The sequence below is a fragment of the Bombus terrestris genome, chromosome 7 (assembly GCF_910591885.1).
Source record: "Bombus terrestris chromosome 7, iyBomTerr1.2, whole genome shotgun sequence".
In the NCBI taxonomy this organism is placed as follows: Eukaryota; Metazoa; Arthropoda; class Insecta; order Hymenoptera; family Apidae; genus Bombus; species Bombus terrestris.
Genome location: NC_063275.1, coordinates 21,381,077 through 21,406,932, shown reverse-complemented (window position 1 = coordinate 21,406,932; position 25,856 = coordinate 21,381,077). Strand labels below are relative to the sequence as shown.

Here is a 25,856-nt window from a genome sequence, read left to right as displayed (position 1 = left end):
TTTCATTTAACGTATTAAAACTCACGAACGATTCATACAGCTTATTGGATTAAATCAATGGCATAAATTCGTTAAAAAATGTTGTTTAGTCCATTATTGCTCTCAATCTTCCTGCTAAATGTAATGTTCCATTACCCCCAAGAAGGTTAATTACGAAAAAATATACTGGCACGTTCCATTGCTTTCCAACGAAGTGTTTCCTTTCTGTCTGCTTCTGTACATTTCATCTGTACCGTATCAAACATTTGTAATGATATAAAAGTGCCTAATATATGTAACGTAAGTAATTAATATATAGATGGTATAATAAATACAACAATGCGCGAATATTTTTTATATCCATCGAATATCATAAAATTTCCGCAAATGATGTTGAAATTTCTGTACGACCATCAACGCCACTAACATTCCATACGTAATCAATCTTCCGGTATTAAGTCATCGCGAGCAACAACGAGCATAACGCGAGATGAATCTCGACAAAACATCCTATTTACGAGGCCATAACCAATAAAGTATGCTGCAGGGGTCACGGGCAGCTGTAATAAATATGTTCACGCAGCGTCTTGTTCGAGTGGCGGAAAGGGGATAGAGCAGGCGAGAAATATCGAGCAGAGGCTCGAGTGGCTCGGAGAGATCGCGTGGCCAGGCAACATCAATTTCGAGGGTGATTCTCGCCGCTGTCGGAAGAGCCTCGAAAATTTCGAATGGCCGCGTAATCGAGGAACCTCCTGGTGCACGAAGTTGAACGGAGGAGGATACTTCCAGTCCTTCCTTCTCTGCCTCCCTTTCGCTCCACACTTTACCTTCCTTTCTCCTTTTTTCTTGTTTCTCGCGATAATGATACCACGCGTTCCTCCTTGGCAATAATATCGATGCTCTCGTGTATATACCTTCGCAAGAATGTTGTTGCGGTTTTGCGAAAGAAAGGGCAAGAAGCATGGTTTTTTATGTAACGAAGGCTCCTACAAGAACTATAGTTAAGAATGTGGTTTCGACCAGCTTGATTCTTTTTGTATTCGCATCTATTGCGAGTCGTCTATTTCTACTCGCAATGTCTCATTTGAACCTCTAAGAAGCGAAAGATCAACAACCTCGCTTCTTATAAAGTTATTCATTTCGCATCATTCAGGTACATTGTTGGTGTCCAACATCTGATAGAAGAAAACCTATTTCTGTAAATTTATTTACCGTAAAGAAGAAGCATAAGTAATTGTAAATTCCAAAGAAGCTACTGAAAAGTAATCTTTACGATTGTCGTTGTTCTATGTAGTTTAATTAATGGAGCAGATCGACGTGACTTCTGCGTAGCTTGATCAATCTCTCTAACGATATATCGTGTATGACGTATAAAAGATATACGTTGCTATTATCATAGATGGATTCTTCGTCTTTGTTTCGCTGAAGATCAGGCTAAGAAAGGTACCGGAAAATAAATGTTAATTTAGAAATTCAACATCCATTGTGAAACTTTATAGCAGTAATTTTTAGTAATTGAAATTAAAATGTGATTCTGATTGTACTTTACGGGTTTTCTGAATAATTTTACAATGGTATATGTAATTGTACTTATGCTCTATTTGCTCTTATCGCTGGTCTAGAGAAGACGTTGTTAAATTGGATTGGTTATGCCGTTCCTTATATACGAGCTCTTTGCTGTTTAGAGTTAAAACTGTTAGAGGATTTCACGTGTAAGCTGCATTGCTATAGAAATTTCGACTAAAGATATACATACAGAAATATTGTCACATTTTATCTAGAGAAATCTTCTCAAATTGCTTGTCTCTAGCTGTCTCTATTTTCTGGAATATAGTCGTATGCACTATTATAGTAATGTAGTATCCAGACTATAGTAGTTACAATCTATAAAAATATATTTTATATTTTAAGTTAATTAAGGGTTAAAATATTATATATATACATATTGGTAAATTTGTTTGTATTAAATCTTCAATGACGTAGTGAGCATAGCTCCTATTGGATTGGTAACTAAGTGATTGCGGATTTTGTCATTAGGTGGTATTGACAAAATCCGCAATCACTTAGTTGCCAGCCCAATACTTCTACTAATTATTAATTCATCATTAATTCGTACATTTAGATAAAATTCATATACCGTTATCACAAATCCGTTAAAATGTTTAATAAATTACTAACTATGTTGGGAAATACTACTAAATTCGACTAAAGCTTTCATTTCGACTGTTTTCTATTATGTAATAACAGTTAAAAATATAGGTTTTATATTCTGAAATATTACAAGCAAAGAACAGCTTCCAAATTTTTACTTCCAATTACGACTATTTTTTCAAGAATTTCGCGTAAAAACTTTCCGTATTTATATGCTCGTAAATTATCGACACTCTTAGTTATCACCTGTCTACTGTAAATTATCGACAGATTCCTCGTGTTTACAACTTGCATAACTCTTCTAAATTTTTTACAATAACAGCCAATCCTTTCGAGTCACCCTAACAGTAACTTTTACATGAAACAATAAAGAACATATTTCGTTATTCTAATAGCGTTCCATTAATGAACCTCGCAAGAAGCAAACTCGCTCGACCGCTTACATAACGCTAATTACGTTATCCAACGTACGTACATACGTTCGGGGTTGTACGTAGAGAAGAGTTTAGCTTAGTCCATAGCGGTTTCGCCATCGACGGATGCAACTTGACGCATTCCTGTTCATTATCTAATTTGCCGATCGTTTACAGGCTCACGTGCCCCGAGCCCTATTTCGTCAGCGAGGGTCTCTACGCTACTCTCGAGGAGTTGGAAAACACGCGCGAGGTTACCCTACACGTGATGACCATCGGCAGCTTCATCGAGGATCCGACGAAGGTAAGTCGTCCATCGTTACGTAAACGTTTTCTTTTTGCTTCGAACGAGTAACAATCGCGTCCATCGTGTTGGATTCGCGATGGATCGTTCTATTCTTTACGCGTATTCGCCTTACCAAATCGAACGATGCCTTTGGAATGATAACGATGAAAGAGGTTGCGTTCTCGAAGTTGGTTCATCGTGAGGTTTGCATTCCGTGAAATTTCATGCAAGGTTGCAGATGTAGAGGATTTTGTAATTCGTGCTAACAACCAAATGCGCAAACTTTTTCGCGAGTTAGTTGGAATATAATGTATATCTAATCCTTGGAGACAAAGTATGGTATTGAAACTATATAAAAATTAAGAATTGAAATAAAAGTTGGTGATAATCGAACAGTCTACCCGAGAATATACTAATATTCTTTGATTGAAACGTCAAAAATGAGACTCAGTGACGAAAATTTTGATTGTTATCCTATCTTTTTGGATCATATTACCAACTAAAGTTCCGTAGAATACCGTATCATGTGGTTATATCTATATCATACAGTAGTTGGACTTCTACTTCCTCCAGATATCAGAAAGTAGAAAAACTGGAAGAATTAGATTTATTTAGAGAATCGATCAAAATAGAAGATAGGAAGTCAATCAATGTAGATATACATATTTCCATAAGTACGCTCGTTAATTCTCACAAGTCACCCCGTGCAATTACTTCGAACAATTTCTCCAACTATTAATCTTTACTTTCAATTAATCGTCATCATCCTACCAAGCAACCTGCGTAATAACTCTAAAAAGTTTGAATCGAAAACAAAAAACGAACAACGCTGTAATTATCAGAGGATCTTTCGAAATCAAAGAAGATACGTACTCGAGAAACTACCTTTCCTGGTGTCTGGTTCTCTTTCTGGCGGTCGGTACGCGGCGCAATAGGAGCCAGATACTCGAATAAATAAAAACATGGCTAATTGCAAACGCGGCGAATGCCGGCTCATCCGTCGACCCTTCGTTATCTGACGTGAGCACCGATTAAAATTACGTACGACTGTGCAGAGAAGCGTACGTCGGTCTCGCGCGCTGCCTGCTCTATCTCCCTCGGCCCTCTTCTCGGGTCGCTAATTAAATGCAACGGCTAATTAGATAACTGATAAAAGGTTATGGCGGTCCGCGAGCCGCACTATGTACTTTTGGCCCCACTTACGTACTCTGTCTAGCCTCTATCTTCTCGTTCTTTCTTTCTATCTTACTCTTTTATTTCATTCTCTTATTCGCTTTAGATAGTCGCTTCTTTTTATATTATTCTTCTGCCTGTTAGATACGTTATCTTGTACTTTCACTTCTTATTCCACTTGGTCAACGTTGTTTATTTTGTACCTTTCTTCCCTTTGTTCTGCCACTTCTGCTTCTTCCTCCGCTTCGTCTTCTTCCTCGTCCACTTCTCCTCAGGCCCTTCACTTCGAGTTCCTGTATTCTTACTTCTTTTAATTCCTTCACCGTGCATGTTAAGTTGTTGCTTTTGTTTCGTTCCCTCCTCTTAGCTGTTGCATCGGTCGCTTTTTGCCGTGCTTTCGCTTTCTTCTTTCACCTCCGCGTATTTTTACGCCGGGTTTTGCTCGTTCGTTTTTCACATTCTGCGGTCTTTCCATGTTTTTTCTTTCCTTCCCTGTGGCTCCTTGCCCTCTCCACGCGTTTCGTTCCCGTCTGCAGCTCTCTTTTTTCTCTTATGCTTAATCGCGTAATGGACGCAAGAAGTCAACTATTAGGTTTCAGGAGTATTTCATTATTTTTGAATAATTTCCGCACGAATAATTTCGAATACAACGTTTGTTAAAAATTACGACTGCCGGTAATTTTCCAATTGGAAGCTACAAATGATTTTATGTGTTTGCATAAATATATATTCCATATTTAAATTGTGAAAATCCTTTTTTGGTTGTTTCATATTCCTCTTCTATCGTTCCTGGTCGTTCTTGGCTACTTCGCATGTTCTTCATAAAGAGAAGTGCCCTTCTTAGAAAGAAGTGCCTTCTTGTATTTGCTTGCTCTTTTATTTCCGTGATTTCTTCTATCTGTTCGTTTTTCTATACTTTTATTATTTCGGTGATCAATTTTGTGCGCCCTTCCTACGATATGATTCGCGTTCTCTTAATGAATGTTTTCTCGTTATTTGCTTTTGCAATTGAACCGTCCATTTCCTTCTGTTGTACTTCTCTTGTACTTCTCTTGCTGACAGAAATAGATTCGCTAATTTACTTTCCCTTCCCCCAATTTACGGTTGCTCTTTGTATCTTTACATTTTTATTGCACTCGCCTTTTGCTACCAGTTTGTCTTCTTCTTGCGATTTTATTTTGCAGCTTTTTATGTAGTATTTCTCTTTTATGTTCCCTATCCCCATTTTCTCTTCGATCTTTCTGTTTCTCCCTTTTCTACAAAATCTTTCTTTCTCTTCAAAGATAGAATTTTTTCAGTTTCGTTTCTTTAGCGATGTCACTTGTCGTTCTTTCTTCTATTATTCCTTTATTTTCCTCTTTAGTTTCTCTTTTTTACAATTATCTACTATCATCTTCAATTCAGAAATTAAAATAGCTAAAGGATTTCGGTGTAAAAAGATTGAATGCGAGTTTTTAATTAAAATGGATGTAAATCCCACGCAAAATATAAAGAAAGAAGTCACAAACGCTGGAATAATTTATTTTAGCTTGTAGCGCTATTCTGAAGTAAAGTTACATTTGTAAATGCCAACTACATTACGATCGAAAAGGATTTTATTAAAAATCTCGGTAATTTATTTACAAAGCGAACGAACTCCTGATTTCAATGATCTTGAAATATATTGTCAAGATCAATTGTTCCCTATAGGTATCACCCAGCTATAGTTTCTGACATATGTAAAGGCTTCTGGTTCGACGACAATATGATTTTGATAATCGAATAGTTGCTTTTTTCAGTGTCATAGTTCAAGCGTTTCCAATTTTGAATAACGCTGAGATAATATAGAGCTTAATACGAATCGTGTCTGTCTCATTGTGTAACACCTTAAATTATCTCACAGTAGCGCGAGGTAGCCGAATAATTATCTCATTTGAACTTATCCCAACGGCCAAGCAAGAAATTAGCAGATACGCAGAAAAATACAAGATAAGAATAGCAACACGCCCAAACTGGCTAGCTGCGGAAACGTTCAACACCTTAAACATGGACAGAAGGCTAAAAAGGAAGCACCCAGCAGACCTCGCAGAGGCTATAACCTAGCAAACGCGAGGATGGTATCCCGCTGGGGGTAGCCACCTACATAATAATATAACTGCTAAAAAATTCGACCTAATGTCCAAAATGGACAAATTGTGAATATTAAGAAACAAATAACAAAAAAAAAAAAAATTTGAACTTATCCCATTGATGTTTCTTTCCTACTCGAGTTGAAACTGATTATCGAAAATGAGTTAGGTCGAACTACGCGAAAATACGGACGCCGTGAGGCGTCTGTCTATTTCAGAACGAAGTGTGATCGTATCGTAGATTGAACTGAAGATTTTTGCGAATATCTCGAAGACCAAAACCAAGCGACGTTAACACATACAGAGAAAAGTTGCACAGAATGTTAGCACCGAGAACATATTTTAAGATCATTGAGATCGGTGAGATCGCCGCTCTATAAATAATTACTAAACTCTCCTTTTATGCTACCTGTGTCATCTATCAGTTTCTTAATTACATCAGTTTCGACTTTATTCATCCACATCTTTCACCAAGTTTCTCTACTCCCTGCAACGTCTACTTCAACGTCTCTTGCTCTTCTTCTTCTTCTTCGAATCTTCAATTCAATTCTTTTTTTCTCTTCTTCTTCACCTCTTTGCTTCAACTAGCTACTCGCGTTCATTCCGCTTGGAAATTCGAAACTCGGCTCGAATTCCAGCGTCGATGAGGTATCCGCGACCTTGAGGCTTTACAGGCTTCGCTTTGGATAGCAACGTAGGAAGGGCAGCTAAGTGGAAATCTAATTAATGCGTTTTTACCAGGAACGAAGTACTACGTGGAGCACCGTTCCGGGAACTCGGCTGGTATATGTGCTTTAGGTGACAGAACATAGTCACGTTATCGCTAATCTCGTGCTGTATAACAGGGGCTGACAGGGCAACGATCCTACCTCGCGGTGGTTCCCTGGCAAACATTCGATGACACGTGCTGTTGCATCGTAATTGTGTTATACTTGTGCTCGATTGAGAGAAATTTGTGCTAGTCGATCGATAAAACTGTAGCTTCTGGATAATAGAATTGGAAATTAGGCGTATCTTTGGGGAGAATCGACTGGTGGCTCGAGGATGTAAAATTTTGAAGTTAATATTAACAGATCGTCGTGTGAATTTTATACATTTTATCTCGAGGGTCACGGTAGACTGAAATATACCATACCATTTAATTTTTCCAAAATATTATATTGTATTTGCGTATTTTTCATGTAACAACGTCGTCTATGTCATTGTTGAACATTTTTTAATCCATAAAATTTATCTTATTTTAATCGAGTTTAATGAACTCGGATTATCGATGATCATCGTAACGGTCAACTTGCTAACCCGTCAATTAATGATGACTTGTGAATATTTCAAGCGTAATGATATATTTATCCGAGGATATTCTTGATTATTAATTATACGTTAAACTGTTTAATAGGTTAAATCCATTCCACTGTTCTAATGTGCATTCCGCCGTGACTGTTATTCGCTTTTGAAATGTTTATTACAGTGAAGTACATTTCTATATCTACGCCATTTAGAATGTACTTTTATATCGGTGAAGATGATATATTTTTCATTCGAGTTTCATTTTTTATCATTCATTTTATCTGAGCAAATTGGAGTTTCAGAATGTACAATACTTTCTGAGACACACAATGGGAATGGCTTATGATTCATTGACGCGAATTGTTTTAAACTTACTATTCATCTATAAGCAGCTTATGCTGGGTGTGTTTATATCTTTATTGATACAATAAGACAGTACTGTGTGAACTTTCATTGCGTAAAGGTTTCACTATTTCAATACCTTGTTATCTTAACATTTCAATGCGCAAATGTTTCCACTTCGACACCATTGTACTTCCACTGGAATTAAACGTAGAAAAATTTCAATTTCATCCGAGCACACGATATACTACATTACGATAGCGTAAGGAATTAAATATGTATTAAGTATCGTATGAATATTATACTTGTATAATAGAATGTTTATTACATATAATTCTAGTAGTATACATATTAATCAAATATTATTTTGAAATAGCGTAGTAATAACGAAATAATAAACAAGTCATTAAGGTGCATACATCAGACAAGTACCTACAAAACGTTTCATCATAATTTATCTTTTATACCAACCCTTTTTCAAACGTGCGGGATGAATCGAATTTTTATCAGACTATGCACATTATGAGCCTTGATACGTAATTGGCATTTATGTGGCCCGTAAATAACACCGGCTCGTACTCGGAATGATTGCGGGAGCACGGTTAAAGATCAGGAATCATCGTTTATGAAGCAATAACGTATCGCTGGAGAAGCCGCGTTGCAATAAAATATTGTCTCTAATTCACGCTCGTATGAATCGATCTGCCAATCATCGCAACATTCATATTAAAAACTAAAGGCGTCCTTTCATGAGCGACGACACACTGCGGCGAAATTAATGGAACTATAAAAACTATTATGCATGGACAAGCGAACAGCAATTACCATTGGCATTTCAAAATACTTGACCGAAATATTAGTTGGCGTTGAGACGCGATTGGCGATCCAATATGAGACTCGAGCGACGAGTAACTTTAAACACTGGTAGCACTCTTTGAACTGTTTTTCTTTCTCCTTTTTTTCAATGGTTTTAAGCGTTTTAGCGAATAGCTACTTATTTGTAATTTCACTTCGTAAGAAGAGCATTCTTTGGATTGTTCTTCTAAACGATTTCAATGATTTAGTGGAAAGATATTTATTTCTAATTTTATTTTACGATCAGTGTGGAAGAAAACATAAGGATAGTATTCTGTGGTTATTTTTATTAAATTAAATAATTCAACAAATTCTGAACTTTCATTAGTGATTTTTATCGAGTTGTTAGTATTTCCAATTCAATGGCTGATAGGTTAATAACTGACCTAACGTTTAATAATCGAACTTTGTTAGCGTATTTTATAGATATTATTAAACGAAAAATGCAACATAAACATAGGTGATTTAAAACTCTATTAAAAAGTTATAATAGAAAACTATCAAACGCGGTAATGGTTTTGCGGTTACTATGTTATAAGATAAGAATACAAACCAGTTTACAGCCAATATAATCGTTGAAGTCCTTATTTACTTTGGGTCGCTTGGCTCGATTAAGTAACTATGTTAATTAATGGCTAGTTAGACGTTAATTACAGTTGTAAGCAACCTTCTTATGAAGCAATATTTTGCAAAAATACATAGTAGATAACATAACATACATTATATGATAACATAAATCGACTGTCAGAGACACTATGAATTTTTCGCAACTAATAATTATTATTTGATTTCCCATTGTAATTCTTAGACCACCTTGACGAATTTATCTCTCTCTTCTTTTTCTCTATTTCTTTATTTCTCCGTACAAAATATTTTTTACAGAGTTTATATACATTTTTCGAACAATTTAATAATCTTCTTTCGAGGGTTGCTCGTAATTTATCGACCAGCATAACAAATTTATTGAATCGATTGCTTCCAATCTCTCAAAATATGGAATTAATATCCGTGCTGTTTTTGAAAAAAATGACACTCGACGAATATTCGTCGGTCGCGACGATCTTTTCCGTGAAAGTACCTTTCCCTGTTTGCCCGTGTCGCGATTAACGAGTCGAGAAACTGGTTCGCATCCCGTTTCGCACGCCTCATTACCTAGCCGAGGGGTTCTACTATTTTATTTATGCGTCTATAGCCGACGATAGTTATTATAATTGCTTGTCGCTTCCACGTGATTTATGAGTGCGCTGCTAAACGCTGCCTCTTTAACGGCTAATCCTGTTCGTAATGGCTACCGTAGCCAGGTTACACAGAAACTCTCCTCTCGACGAGTCTCACCCCGGAGTAATGACAGAATTCGTGGAAAATTGAACGCATTTTTCAGTCACGAGCCATTTCCTACGGTTATTTCAGTATTTTCTCGACGCTTGTTGTTTGCACATCTCTTTCTTTTCTCCGTTTTTAAGCACGTGTGTCATCCTTTATAAATTATGGTCGCATGTATATAATCAGCTGGACCTTGGATTAACAGTAACCGTAATGTTATGTTCGCGTTGATAAATCATTGTTGATAAATCATTTTGAAACATATCCTTTGTATGAATTATTTTAAAGTTAGTCGTGATATTTGTCTTTTCACGATTGTTGCGTTAGTGTGATATTTGTCTTTTCACGATTGAGCATTAAAATTGCGTGGCAACGAAGTTGGAAAATTAATAAGACGTCGAGTTGATCAGTTTGGATCCCGAGAGACTCGTACGTCGTTCCACTTTTGTTCTCGCCATTTTTTTACCACGAATGAAATGATCGCCCACATTCCTCGCTTACTTACTCGGTGTACGTATCATCCTTGTTACGTAGTCGAATTCGAATCGTATACAACGAACGTGTTAACGCTGGACTGAAGCAACTAATCGTCGAACACTGTGCGTTGGATAATTATCGATAGACTTGCACTTATGTCGATTATAATTTACGTGTGCCGAGGTTGATGAGCGTAATATCTACTGAAAAGCAATATATCAATGTACAATGTAGCTGTTATGCAATGAAATAGACGAGGAGATCTTTCCAATCTACCAATGTAGTCATCTGTGCAATGAAACGAATAAATCCAATGAGAAGAGATTTGGTGAAGCGCTCGAGTATTAGCTTTTTGTGAAAAATGATACTTGGAAAGTTCAGTTCAGTACCATTTCATTATTTCATATAGAGACTATAGCAAGGAAAAACTGGAAATAGCTTAGAAGAATCGAGGGTCAGAAAGTACTTGGTTCGGAGGAAAATAACCAACGTTATATCTTCCAAGTGGAATATCGAAAGAAATATTCTCGTTCTAGAAAGAACGTTGTGTTTGCTAGGGAAAATGATCGATGATCATTCACACCCTTACTTATTAAAAGAAAAAGGGCGCAAATTAGAAACTAACACTAGAGCTGGAGGCTAACGCTAGAAAGTCCAGATTACAAAGACAAGTTTTACTTTCACAAAATTTACGAACAGTCTTTCCAAAAGCAAAGGATACATCTTTGTATCTTTGTAAACTTCTTAGTTTACGCAGTTTGTTTGAAAATAAAAAGATTTACTTTCTACGGTTACGATCATTCTCACGTATACTGTAACATCAAAGAAACTTCGTCAAGAACTAAACAATTACAATGGTCGCATTATCGTATTAACAAGTAGAGATAAAAGAGCTGAAGCAATGCAAAACTAATTAAGGAGAGAGCGGAGCAACAAGATTACAATTCGTTTATAGTAATAAAGACATTGGCTTAGCTACCACTTCCACGGTGGAAAACACGATCCTCCACGGCGAAACAAGCTACCAATGCATCAAAATGGCATAACTTGCGAAAGGTTAACCGGCTAAACACGCATCAACTCTGTATCAAAGCGCGACGGCCTTCCAACAAGCGGCCACTACCGATCGCGCGCCGCTAAATCCCAGTAATGTTATAATTACACCACTGATGCGGTGTTCGTGAGATATACGCGACGCATAGTCGCATATACATATATATATGTACAACAGTAGTATATAATATAGAAGACTTGAGGCGGTTAAAATAAGGGAAAACCGGTTTCTCTTCGCGCTTCAACCGCGAAACGTCCGTTAACGCTGATGACGTGGAAAACAGACGTACCACTGCACGCGGATTACAGTAAATTGCGGCAGGTGTTTGTAATACTTGGCCGATTCAAAGGCAGCAAAACACGTCGTCGATGATACGAGCCGAGGAAACCAGATAGACTCAAGGAAGATGGGCCGCTATCGTTGGCCAATGCGGCAACAAAGACGCGGTTGCAGCGCCTCTGAAATTACCCTGCCGCAACCGTGTTAATTGAATTTTATTTTACTCTTCGGTTGGATAGGTTCGACGATCTTCGCTGTTTACCATCGCCGCGCCAGGGACGTTCAATCTGCGATCGATGGCATATTTACGAACTTTGATGACCCAGGTGCCGGCTATTCGGCATAAATATCTCGCTAACGGCCGGATGGAATTTCTGAAACATCGCGCCAAATCACCTCGCGATCGTCGACGCGTTCTTAACGTTGGATACCTTTTTTCGTTAAAGGAGAAGTTATACAAGGTCTTCCATAAGTTCCGGGACGGGAAATTATCTAAAAAACAATGTACTTTTGACAAAAATGTTTGAGACCAAAGTTTTAAGGTCTTGAAAGTCCTACCGAATAGTCATATTCGTCTGACCTTGAATGGTAGGATCAAACTCAGGTCCAGGTTAACGCGATTCTCGTTAATGATACAGTCTACTTTTTATCATGTACATGTTAAAGCTGACGACTGGAGATCTTTTCAAAAGATCTTACTACAATAAATGTAGTCGGTAATTTTGTATGTACGATTGAAGGGATCGTCAAACAGTCGATAGACATCAGATTGAACGTCTCATTAATTAAGCACCACTCGACCAAACATATACAAAGCACAACGATACAGACTCATGCATACATACAAAGAGGTGTAAAATACGCAACGACCACGCGATACATCCTGCATAATGCTAATGCCGGCGTCACTACCTCTTTCGATGCTCATAAATCAGATAATTTTTATCAAGAAAAGGTCATCAACCAGTGTTTTGGAAGATCTTGCCCCCGGCTCTAACATTGTGTGACAAAAAATAGGGTATACCATTAAAAAAATCATGCTAACCTCGACGTCAGCTTGATCCTTGGCTCAAGCTCAAACGGATATGACCATGCAATACAACTTTTAAGATTTGAAAACTGTTGTCTGAAACATTTGTTTCAAAAATGCTTTTGTTTTTGGGGATATTTAACCGTTGCAGGACTTTTGGAGGATCCTGTATAGTGGCGTTCATTTTACCGTGAACAGAAAGTGATGGAAACGATCTATGATTTTTGTTGCGTTCAGTTAAAATGAAAATGAGTTTTGTGAGGTGAAGCCACTTCGAAGTTGGTATTTCATACGCATCTTGACTTGTTCCTTTATTTGTAACAATATGATGGAAAAGAATCTCGCGTTGAGCGGGTGTTGGATAGCCTTTAAAGTGGAAGAAATGCTGATAGAGATTAAAAATATTTATAATCTTTTTTTGCATAAGGTGAAATACCTTCTTCGCTTATGATAATAAGTAAATGAAATTCCTCATGTAGAAATGAAATGCTATTTATTACCCATCGACCTGTTACGTTACAAGTAGAATGCATTTACTGTCGATGAAATTTGCATCGCATGGTAGTAAATAATTTCTTACGAGGTATATTTAAATATTGCAAAACTTTACGTATATATTCGACGTAAAGCGAACTTCACTAAATAATTTTTGAAAATTTTCTGATTTCCAATTTATATTCCATATATCGATATCATATCATCGTATCGTCAATTTACCAGAAAAGCGAAACAATTAAAATAGCAACGACGTTCAACGAGCGTAACTTGTTTGTATCTTCGATTCGGTAATATATGAAAAATACCGAGTAAATGGAAACCATCTACGGAGGAAGAGTCAATCTCTTCAAGTGCTGAAGCAGATTTCCTGATGCGTTGAATAATGCATACCACGACTGAAGGAAGCATTGTTGTCTAACAACGAAGACGTTAAACGGAAGCATCTTCCAATTGGCACGTAGACAGCTTTTACGAGCCAACGACATGCGGCCATCGCGATACTTTCAGGATAAAAAAAGACATCAGTTCTAAGCGAATGATCCGCAAAAGTACCATCCTAGACTCGTACTGGTTGCCCAAGAAGTTCTAAGAAACTTTGTGCAATAGTTAAATCAACATAATAGTTTGTTATCTGGTTAAATTTGTGAAAAGTTTGTTTCTAGAATCTAAGTTTACGAGATTTTGGTTTATTCCGGTATAACTTTGGAAGCATTAATATTTCAAACAACACAACATTTTACAAATTTCATATTGCAAACTTCTAACACGTTCACGTAAATATTAATAAATTTCCTGCACGTCGTATTAAATGGTATTGTTTAATTTTTCAAGTCATCGCGAGAATTCTCAAGCTTCTGACTCATCGTTATAGACGCAAATGAATTTCTCTCGATTATGTTCAATGTCCCCACGTACATATTAAAATTCACGAATCTTGTTCTCACGGATCTTCGATTCTTCGCTATCGAGGATGATCTTCCTTTTATCTCGTTGTTCCAAAGATTGCACTAAACAAACAACAAGATTTCTAAATTCTCAAACACCTAATCGGTGGTCGTATTTTACCTTTCCTCTTCTTCACTTCGAGTTTCAAATATAGCGTACTAGAGATCATAAATCTTGTTCGTCAAATTCCCAGCCATTGATCGAAGTCATTGATCTTCGATCTGTATTTCGAGTCGTCCGTTGATCTTTACTTGGAGTCGTCATCCAAAAAAATAATCAAGTCGATGGCTAGATGATTTTTCGTGGTGGTGACGAATACAAATGAGGCCTCGGTGTTCCATGAAGACCGTGTATGTCGCAAGCGGAACGCCACGGACGACGTCCCGAACGATGATCGGCCAATTCCTAGACACGGCAGCGAGCATAAATTATTCAGGCGATGTAGCAAAAGCGATTAATTTTATTGGCCGACGTCCCGGATATGGCTCGTCTGCACCCGTCACCGTCGCTTTGTTGCAACGTCGTCGTATCCTATGCTCCGTGTTCCTCGATTATGCGCGAGCTCGGCTAACACCTTATTAACGTCGCCGCTTGTACGAGGCACTGGCCACAGGGAAATTGCGCAAAAGCGGCTGCTCATGCTCAACTGTGTTGCTCTTTTCTCATCGTCGAGATCGGATGCCGATGCCACGTAACAAACGGGACCTTTCGTGGTTGCCACCTTCTTTCACTGTTACCAAGATTGATCCGCAACAGGATGATTTCTGGGCTGAGAGTTGAGTAAAAGATTATGGGAAATGTGAACGAAACCGAACGATTGCAGGATGAAGCTTGGCGATTATCAGATCATTTTGCAGGTCGGATATGGTCTCGTTTGGATATCCACTGGTTGCTTGTTACTCAAAGATATCTGGATACTTGCTTATTTTTGACAACATATATTTTGATTATAAAATTATAGCTCGCGTAACGACAACCAATTTGTTGTAGGCTATGGGATATTCTTTATCTGATTATGTACTAACTTTTTTCTTTATTGTTAAATACAGTACAGTCATCCGTTCTACTGTTGCAATATTTTGTTATCCGAACAGAATGTCTGCCAGTAACAGATGCGTTTTTCTGTTATAAATACTATTATTACATTATCATTACATTCGAGCATAAAAATCAAATGGAAATGATAGGGATATCGATTGTCTCATGCCGAAAATGCAGTTTAGCGGACAGAAATGTATGGGTTTTTGAAATGTTGAAACAAATTGATAATTTTCTTGATTTTTATTTGAACGAGTAAAATGTAGTATTAGAGAAAGGTGATTGTTCTATTGTTCAGAAGTTCCATTATTCTATCATTTTTATCCGCCTATTTTCGGATATTTTTAAGCTCCACTGTATTTCCAATCGAATCAACGTTACGAATATGGTTTAAAATAGTGAAATCTGATCATATGCAGGTAATATTAATTACGGAATGTTGATAGAATATTGATTACATTTAAAAAATTCGTCAATTTTCGGTCTCAATGTCAATTCATTCTTCAAATACCGAGCTTACCCGATCAATGATATTATCAATATTTTAAATTAAATGTTAATAATATGGCTGGTTATAATGTAATCTATGGGATTCATATTAATGTAATTTGTGGCAACATCTTGGAAATAATTGATAGAATGTTCTACTTCTGTTTCTCTTAACTGATCTGTGATTAGACTAGTAATAATTGTGATTTAAAATAATTAGACATTATATCTTTCTTTGAATTAATTATATTTAATTTGTTGTTTCGTAGTTGAGTTAAATGTATCATGAAAATCTTGTTTAGTATCAACTAAAAATAACAAGAAACGTTGCTTGATCTCCATACAAATGAACAAAATAACGTGTTGTTATATTCCGAGATTATACTTTTGCAGTTTTGCAAAATTTTCGATTTAAGAAAATATTTAGATTCTCATTAGGGACAACGCGCTGAAATTTCATAGGAGAGGCAAATGTTTCTGGCGTGGAGAGTTTTGTCACAGGTTATTCATTTAATGTAGTAAGCAGTTTATGACCATTTTATTAGTCTGATTGGTCAATCTTTCGATATATGCTCATCTGTTAAGAAACGGTGAAAGGAAATTGAAAGGAAACATGAAAGGGAAAGTAGAAGGGAAGATGAAAGGGAAAACAAAAGGAGAAGAGGCGTAAGAAGGTAACTACTTTTCCAAGTCTGTGATCAAATTTTTCGACGATATTCGCGATTTATGGAAGATTTTGTTTTGAAAAATGTCAAGCTTTTTCAAGATTATATAAAGTATAACAATCTGCCAAGGGTTTCTCCAGTCTTTCTTATTTATCAATTAATTAACGTAATACAACGACGTAATAATAAAGTTTGGCGAAAAACTTATCAAGTTAATTTAACCTTCTAACTCTGATTTAATTCCTGATATTACGGAAAGCTCTTAACATTTTCCTTCATCTTTCAAGAAACAATTATTCAAATATCTCTCTTCTTCAAACTCTAACGTAAAGAGAGAAAGAAAGATTAGAGTATATTTTACAATGAAAATTAATCGACAAATTTAGGTATTATTATTAAATGGATACAAAAATCATACGGACGTACCAAACTATAATTACGAATATCGGTGGCCAAAGAAAACTACATAAAATTTCGCGAAAGTAAAAATTAAAAAATTCTCTAAATTGTTATACAAAAGCTATTATCACGATATTTCGTCAAATTTGGAAATGACAAGAACAAAAATTTGAACATTTCTCCACGTTCTCTACAAAATCATCGTTAAAAGTTTCTAATTTCCCTAAAAATCCATCTTTTTATATACCTTATAATTAAAAAAATGTTATCCAACACACATTTCTCACGACGTATCGATTAGGTTTCTAATCGATGTCATTTTGCCGCGATGAAAGCGAGCGCAAGCATCGTACAGGATCACGAGCAGAACACCGGGTAGCAAATTGATTTACGAACGTCGCGTACGACCGGTCGTTCTCGCGTGATTCAGCAACATCTTGGTACGGCGAGTCGCCCTAAAATCGCTGACGACGATGCTGACCTATGTTCCCTGAGGGCAGGGTAACCAAATACCTGGCTAACAGCCGGGTCATTCATGCTTATTATCCCGACACTTAATTCTAGCCTCTCGCGTAGTCGCGTGATCCCTGTCGATGGACTCTGGCAGACCTACAGCACTCGCCATGCGATTAATAAAAAGCATAAACTGATTGATTTTCTTCGCCTCGATGCGCCTCCAGGTCCAAGCTATCGAGAAATTTAACGTGTGAATGTTATTATCGTTCTATTGTACGTTACAGAAGTTTTAAATTTGGGATCTATCAAATAACGTTGGGTATATTGATTTTGTTAGATTTATTATGGTTAATGGTTTATTCATAAATAGTTGGTATACTTAATTGTAGTAATTATTAATCAAGTAATATAATAATAAACAGATTGATTGTGGATTTTATAATAATTATAAAATAATGATTACTTTAAATACCATATACCAGTTGCTGTATTCTTATCTATTACCAATTATATTTCATTTGTCATAAATATAATAATATCGATTACACTTCATTTTCCATTACCGTTAAACACCATCTTTTCGATTACTTTTTTACCATTCTTTGTCATCATTTTCTACCTTCGTATTCATATTTCTATAAACAGAATTAAAGAAATAGATTGTACGAAGAGATTTCTACGACGTATATCTCGAACGTCGCTAAAATTTAGAAGATTAAAGATCGTAGCGCATTGATTAGCAACATTGTGATTAAAAGTTTATGTTATATACCACGAAAACAGTAAGTTTAGCCTGGTAAGAGAGAAATAACACGAATTTCATGCATATTCATTGCTCCGTTACAAAGAGAATACTGGCAAACTTCCAACGCTATCTCAAACGAATAATACGCGAAGCAAAATAGTATAAATCAACATTTAATTTTATGTACATAAACCATATTGTCAGGAACTAATATATTCTTTACTGCAATCTACACGTGGAATCAATTGGAAAGCGTCCAAATAGACGTTTCGTACAATAATATAAACAGAATAATATCTGACGTTGTCTCTTATCTTAAACGTCACACATACTTCTAATTTACGACGTATGTTCGAATGCATACTATTTCTATGCACACGTATGTAGGTGCGTACATCTCATATTTGCAAACGTTGAACCACGTTCGATCGGATCTACATGCATTCGCATCTCATCGGACCTAAGAGATTCTTTTTCCTTCGGCCTAATCCGGGAATTCGTTTGCGATGGAAAGAAAATGATGGTATGCGCAGGTGTACGTGGCAAACGTAAACGCATTCGGCCAAGATCCTTCCGTCATTAAGTTTCTTTCCTCTTGCCCGGTTTTCTCATCGACCAAACATGTCCCGATGTGAGTGTTGACCTCGCGGTTACTGGGAACTCATCGAGAGACGAACGTGAACGTTGCTAGACATCTATCTATGGTGTTGGCCGTCCGGATGGTTTTTAGGCTTGGAAAGAATTGACGCTTAACCCAGGTTGGGAAAGTTGAGTGGTCGTCATCGAGTCGCAGAAAACATAGTGGACTCTCGCGTGTACTACACTAATGTAATTCGCTTTTTTCAACGAGCCACGGTCGTAGCCGTGCGATACACGAGGAACCCGCGACTGCTTTTTACCCTATACGATGACAGTTCGAAATATTTTTATCGATCCTCGAAAACCATTTGCCCCCGAACGTGGATTATTCGATTTATGTAGTTGATTTTGCGAGATTAGTCGGCTTCGACGATAGAGGCTCTAGGAAATGTAGTTCGAATAATTTTAGATGGTTTTTGCTTGTTTTGTCGCATTAAATAGTAACAGAATGCTGAGAGTACGTGAGTGATTGACGATGTCGGCAATATTTCAGTCGCTGTAAGTTGTTTTGTGTCAGCAAGCAATTGATTGAATTTTTTTCGGTTTAGCCATGTTTAATGCCGTTTCTGAATTAGCCGCGGGCAATATTTCATGGTAGATGCAGTCGCAAAGAATATCGTACGATTTGTACATACGTAAGCAACTTTAGGCATCAGGTTTACGAATTCATGACTTAATTTAAGTAGATACGCGAAGATAATGCGAAATAATTGTACACGTATTCACAGATGCTAATAATTATCATAACGACAACGTGCTACCAATTATCTAATATTTTAGATAATAAATATATTCCGTTAAAAAAGCACTGAAAGATGATAAGACAAAAATCAAAGATGCTTTCGAATAGAGATACAAATTGACGAGAGCTGTGAAACCTTTTGTTGTATCTTACTGAACTCATTGGAAGATGATCAATTTTTATAATTATAGTTCATGTAAGAGTTCGCTATGTTTCTCATGTTACGATATAAATGAAGTTCATATAAATGAATTCAATCGATAAGTATTAATTTGATCGGGCGCTAACGAAAATTCCCTTATTTTATCATTTTACAAATTTACAATAAATATTTTGTTATATGTGTGTATAATGAAATAATTATTGGATTGTTATCAAGTATATAACGAAATATTAATATCCAAAGAAAGATCTTCAAGCAATAAGTAAAACGAGATACATTTGGTGCGCTCATCGATCGCACAAAGAGACGAAGAACGAAGAAACATTTCTCTGAACAATCCACCTTTCGCTCGTCCATTACAGACGCTAATTATGATTGATAGCAACATTGATTATCGACTACTGATTTCACAATATATCACAGAACGAAGTGGTAAATTTAAATCGCCAGACACGCAGGCTAGGAATCACTCTGTTACTCAGCAGTTTCGCTGGTTCGAGCGCAACTAAACGGTGCGCGGATTTTGTTCTTTTTATGTAGTTATTTTTTTTCTCTCTCCCTCTCGAAATCGCGACATAAATCATCGAACGTTCCTTTCTCCTCGGCGTAGAAAACAAACGTTCGAAACGAAACATCCATTACGAGCGTCCAAGCGAAATAGAATTTCAATCAATTCCCCATCAACGTTAAGTGCCGGCCCGTCGACTGTCAGGATCGCTTCATCGCTGTTCTGCGCGATTATCGTCATCAGTGATGCCTAAACTTCGTCGTTTGACTAGATTTTCCTCGATCGAAAGGCCCAATCGATGAATTTACAGTGACTCACGAAAGTATTTAAACAGTTACTATAAGAAACTCTTATCGATACTCATCAACGGTGTGATGAGACACGACTGTCATGATGGTATTGTTGAAAGAAATCATTTTGAGAATGTATATAGAAATTCCAATCTTTGTATTTACAGAAGATTTCTATAAATATTTGAACATTTATCATAGAGAATTTAAAATGTAAAAATACAAAGAATCTTTAAATTTCATTGAACACTGTCGTGACTTTCACGACCATACCGATAAAATTTTGAAACATTCTGGCAATGAGTATAGAAATTACAACATAGTTATTGCAAATGTGTTAAATATATTTTAGTAAAAAATTGTATACGACATAAATAGAACTTTCTCGAACCTATGACAAGTATTAAATATGGTCCCACTGAATATCGAGATTTATTAATATAATAAATAATAGATCGTGTAAATACTTTTGTGATTTTTGCGAAATATGTATTTGTCCTTGTATTAAATATCTTTCAATTTCTATATATACTATCAGACTTGTTCCAAGTTTTCTCAATATAACCATGACAATTGATTGTCATAACAGTGCTAATGTAAATGCTTCCTATGACACCGTGAATATATTCGTAAAAGGTGTCTATAACTGTTGCGATACTTTCGTGAGCAACTATAACTCGAAAATGTCACTGACGAGTAATCTCGAACATCGCTTTCCAACGATTCTTGATGGATCGAAGAAAATTGCTTCCTCGAGACAATTACGGAAACGTCTATCGCGCGAGATGAAGAATTTGTTTACAGAGATATCGGCGATGCTGATTGCCGAGGAAAGTTCGCGATTCGAAAACGACCAGGAGAACCGATTTCTACCAACGCGTTCGAATCGGTAGAAACGGTTGCGGCAGGAAATAATGATTTTCTGTGCCAACGATATTAATTCGCGATTTGACAAAAATGCTCGATCGCGAGGAAAGTTTCTAGTTCGAAGGGAGATCCCGAGATTTCTATGCTGATGATATTAATTTGCAATTCGTATCCGTAGGATACGTTATTTTGCCCGTTCAATTATGCCGGCGAGAACATTGAAAAATGGAAATCAACCAGAAGATATCTAACTTTAGATAACGCGATCGGTTTCCTGCGTTGTATATTCACGTGGAAAAAGGCTAATCTGATTCCCCTTTTATTAGTGTTATCTCGAATGGAATTCAAAATAATTCGCTCAAGCTTTGTGTAGAAAAAGAACGTAAAAGGTTCTGTACGAAACTGGTTTTCCGTATATTTCAAAAAGTCTTAGGATTTGTTCACTTTGGCACGAAGTAAATCCGTTCCTACTTATGGAACAGTATTTATCTTGATTATGGTCGCCTTTTATTAGTCCTACACACGTTATTTGCAATTCCTTAATCTCTTTGTAGTCGTTTACTGCGAACAACATTTATCCAGTCGTAAGTAACACATTAGACGCGGAGGGTATTTTTAATTGGATCTCATTCGACACTGTTTAAAACCAAAACAATTCCTAATAGTCCTTAATATTTAATATTCAACCAGTATCGATAAATTGTATGTCGATGTTTCACGAAGGAATTTTTTTCAATTAATACGAGTTAAAAATTATAATCTATATCTAGTGGTCGTTCAACGAGAGCTGGAAGAAGCGTGCGATGGTAACTGGTGTATCGTGGAAAGTTATCATTATAAAATAAGGAAAATATTGTGTCGGCTGGGTATATTTGGAAGCTTTCTCGAACAACACTGTAAAATACGGCATCGGTTAGTGTCAACCGGTATCTAAATTGGCACGGCGTCAAGCATTTACAGATAAACAGGAGCTGACCGCGAGATTATAACGAGCTTCGCGAGCATTCGAACCACGACTCGTTCCACTTTACTTCACTCGTGTATGATTAAGATAACTGCGATGCTTCCTATGAAGTAAGCTATCCAACTATTTTTACTTTCTTTCCAACTTGTTCTTTTTCCTAGATTATTTAGATTTGATACCTACGGTATCGCATGTACAAGGAATACAGTATTTTATAAATAAATCTGTACTAACGAAAATGTTGTATATATACATGAGCTGCGTTATATATTTTAGTGGATTATCGGATCGAGTGAAAGTAATTTAATTTCGTGTTGTAATTGTGTAATAATTCAATTTGAAGTTTATGTTTAATTTAAAGAAATTATGTTGATATTAAAATTTCTTTGAATAAAGTTAACAAAGAAATGCAAATATTTCGTTACCATAATAATCTTGGTTCTTATTATTGTTACACTTGTATATCGTAGATTATAATTTTTAACTGGTATTAATTGAAAAAAATTCCTTCGTGAAGCATCGATATACAATTTATCGATACTGGTTGTTCAACCAAACACAGTAAATGTTAAACGTTATCATGACACGATAAAATTCATTTTTAAGAACTAACGCGCAATAATAGATACAATTAACACTTATAATTATCAAGCTTTATGAAGCATTTTTATAAAATCGTTCCTTCAAATTCATGAAGACATCATTGTAATCAGTACAAGCAAAGAACACATCGACGAATCGCAAAATTTAATATCGATATATTATTAGTAACTTAACGCTATAACGTTTCCTATATAATAAAAATCTGTTACATCTTAAGAAAATTCCATCAAAATATTCTGATATCTACGAGCATCATATACACTCGAACCAGGCATACAAAAACGGGTATTCACAGGAGACAAAACCAAATCTAAATAAGAAGATCGAATCGCAAATACCCGCGTAATTTACTGCATCCTCCAGTTAGCGATCGCACGTGAAGAGCCGATTCCAGACCAATACGTTTGAACCGACGATTAAACTCCGTTTATCTACTAATACCACCATCAACAACAACTTAATCGTTCAAACTAGTCATTACGATTCGAACAGATACTCCGATCTTTGCCGAAAAGCGTTCCCGGCGAAATAACCGTGAAAATTAGTCTGGCAAACACGGCCTGTTTCTACGTTTCCCGGCCAACAACGTTGTCTATACTCGTCAGAGGTGAAACAAGTCCCTGATGGAGAAACGGCTCGTGTAAAATGCAGGCGAAACGAGGATCGCGTCGGCACGATACCGTAAAGTTGGCTCGGACGTCTCTCAGTGGCGGTTCTATCGTACGGTGGGACGTTCTCCAATTACGATATCTCGTTTTCGCGTGCAGCTGCGAATAGCCAATCGTAAGGTACACATATGTGGCAGCGAGATGCGAAAGAGAGAGAGAGAGAGAGAGAGAGTCATTACACGTAGCTCGTGTCCGGCTTAATTGTACGCCAGAAATGCACTCGTAAGAAAGTACAATGGGCCTCTGGATATTTACAAGGAGCCAGGCACAGCGATAAGAATAACTGAGAGTTAGGTGGTTTGATAGAGGGTTTTGGTTGCCTGGCCTCAACTGACTACGTAGCTACAGAAAAAAATGTTAAGCTGCATCCTCACTGAAGCAACAATGAGAAACTTTCTGTTGACGTTTCGTGTCTCTCGAAAAAGATGCCGAGTGCTGTCCAATGTTTCACTAGGTTTATTTACGTTTTCGTGCTGTGTGTGCTATTCCGAGCAACAAAGACCAAAGAAAAATAAGAAACGCGTGACAATATATGGTGATAGAAGAAAATGTTCCTTCATTGTGTACAATTCGTCGTGTTTCACAATGCATTGTTGCTGTCTGATAGGTGTAGTTAGCAAGTTGTTGGTACGCGAGCCGACGTTTCTCATTCCGTAGACATTGACATATTTTCCGAGAATATGCGCGAACTGCAGTAAAATTGATTTCTCGGTATTACAGTGCGAAATGTGTTAAGATTCTTGTAATAATAGGATCAATGCCGAAGTAGATATTTTAAATTCGAATTTAATAATCTTACAATGTTTCGATGGCGTCGTTCGTTTGTTAAAATATGTCGTTTTTCTTCAGTCCGTTTCTAAATAGCATACCACCGTGATGTTCTTTAAGACTTGGTCGAATCCATACTATTTCTTTTTATCACTAATAACGATAAACGTTGCCGTAAAGATCAAGTCTTCTTCGATTAATTGTTAAATTTACACGTGAACAACTTGTTTGTAGGAACACGTGCCACTTTCAAACCGAAACAAATCCAAATGTTCCTTTGATTCTGTTAATCCACTGTCCAGGAAATAGTATCTATAGTTCGATATTTGTTAAGGACACTTAAAGGCATTTGTCTACGATAGACAACAGAGAGTTGCTCGTTGTTGCTTCGGTGAGAACGCAGCTTAACGTTGGTATCGAGTGTGAAAACAGATATAGCGATTACAATCCGCAGTAAACGAGTCTCGATTGGATGGGGACGCGTAAAAGTTTCATGTAGAAGGTGTGTATAAGAGTTATTAGATGATATGAGCACTGTTCAGCTCGGCGAATCACCGATGGTATTATGGGTTGAATTTTTAAGTAGCGGTGATTAAAAGTGTTCAACTTTGATTTAATGATTTTTTAGCTTGACGTATAACAGCGTCAGAGGTATATAATTTGTGTACTTCATTGGGAGAATATTAAAAAGAAAATACACAGGTAAGGAGATATTTTAATAACCATGTAGTTGAGGAGTTAAACGGTTCCTGTTTCCTTAGTAACGCGATGAATGTTGAAATTTTTGTTCTTTCTTCTTTTTTTTTTTTTTTAGTAAATGGTTTAATGTTTTCGAAGGAACAGTAATGATCAATTTCTGTGGAAGCTTATTACGAAGTTGATCATGTCTAAATGCTTCACGTGACTTTGTGCGATATTTAAAAATACAAGAAAATACTGAAAAAGGAAATGAAAGAATTTATACCCATCTACTTGTGAAGTTTACTTCAAAATTAGGAAGGCTATTTCAAAACTAATCATATTCACACGTTTCACGTAACATTGTATATTTTAAAATACATCATAGTTACTGGAAAAGAAAATCAAGGAAATTATACATATTTCTAGAATGAAAGGTTTCAAAATGTTTTCCAAATGAAATCAATTTAAACGTATATGTATGTAATTTTCTATTTGATTTTAGAACAAAGAGACACATTAGAAGAAACAATTGAACTTAGGGTAGGTATTTACGAGGTGAAAGGTCGTTTCATGATTGAGCTGATGTTCAAATGTTACACGTGGTTTTCTATGGTATTTTAAAAAACAAGAAAGTATTGGAAAAGAAAATTAAGGAATCTATATGCCCGTGTAGAGTCAAAGGTTATTTCGAAAGTAAATACCTAATGTTAAATGTTTCACGTCGATATGTATGATATTTTCAAATACAAAATGTTATTGGAAAAGAAAAGGAAGGAATTCATAAATGCTTGTAAAGTGAAAGGTTGATTCACATCGAATTGTATGCCATGTTGAAATACAAGAAGATATTCGAAAAGAGAGTCAAGGAATTTATATAGACCGTTGTACCTATCTGTCAAAAGACACTGCAAAGCGAAATAGGCATTCATCCCACTGTGAAAACGTAACAAAATTTTTTAACAGGTTGGAAC

At 36.4% G+C, this 25,856-nt stretch overlaps 1 protein-coding gene across 1 annotated transcript in view; it reads left to right on the top strand.

Moving 5' to 3' along the window:
- The first annotated feature begins 2,695 nt into the window (after positions 1 to 2,695).
- Positions 2,696 to 25,856, top strand: part of LOC100643082 (UPF0489 protein C5orf22 homolog) — a 423,524-nt gene continuing 400,363 nt past the window's right edge. Inside the window, exon 1 of the mRNA XM_012310637.3 lies at positions 2,696 to 2,847. Within this exon, the coding sequence (XP_012166027.1) occupies positions 2,812 to 2,847 (36 nt within the window). The 5' untranslated portion in view covers positions 2,696 to 2,811. The remainder of the gene's footprint in view (positions 2,848 to 25,856) is intronic.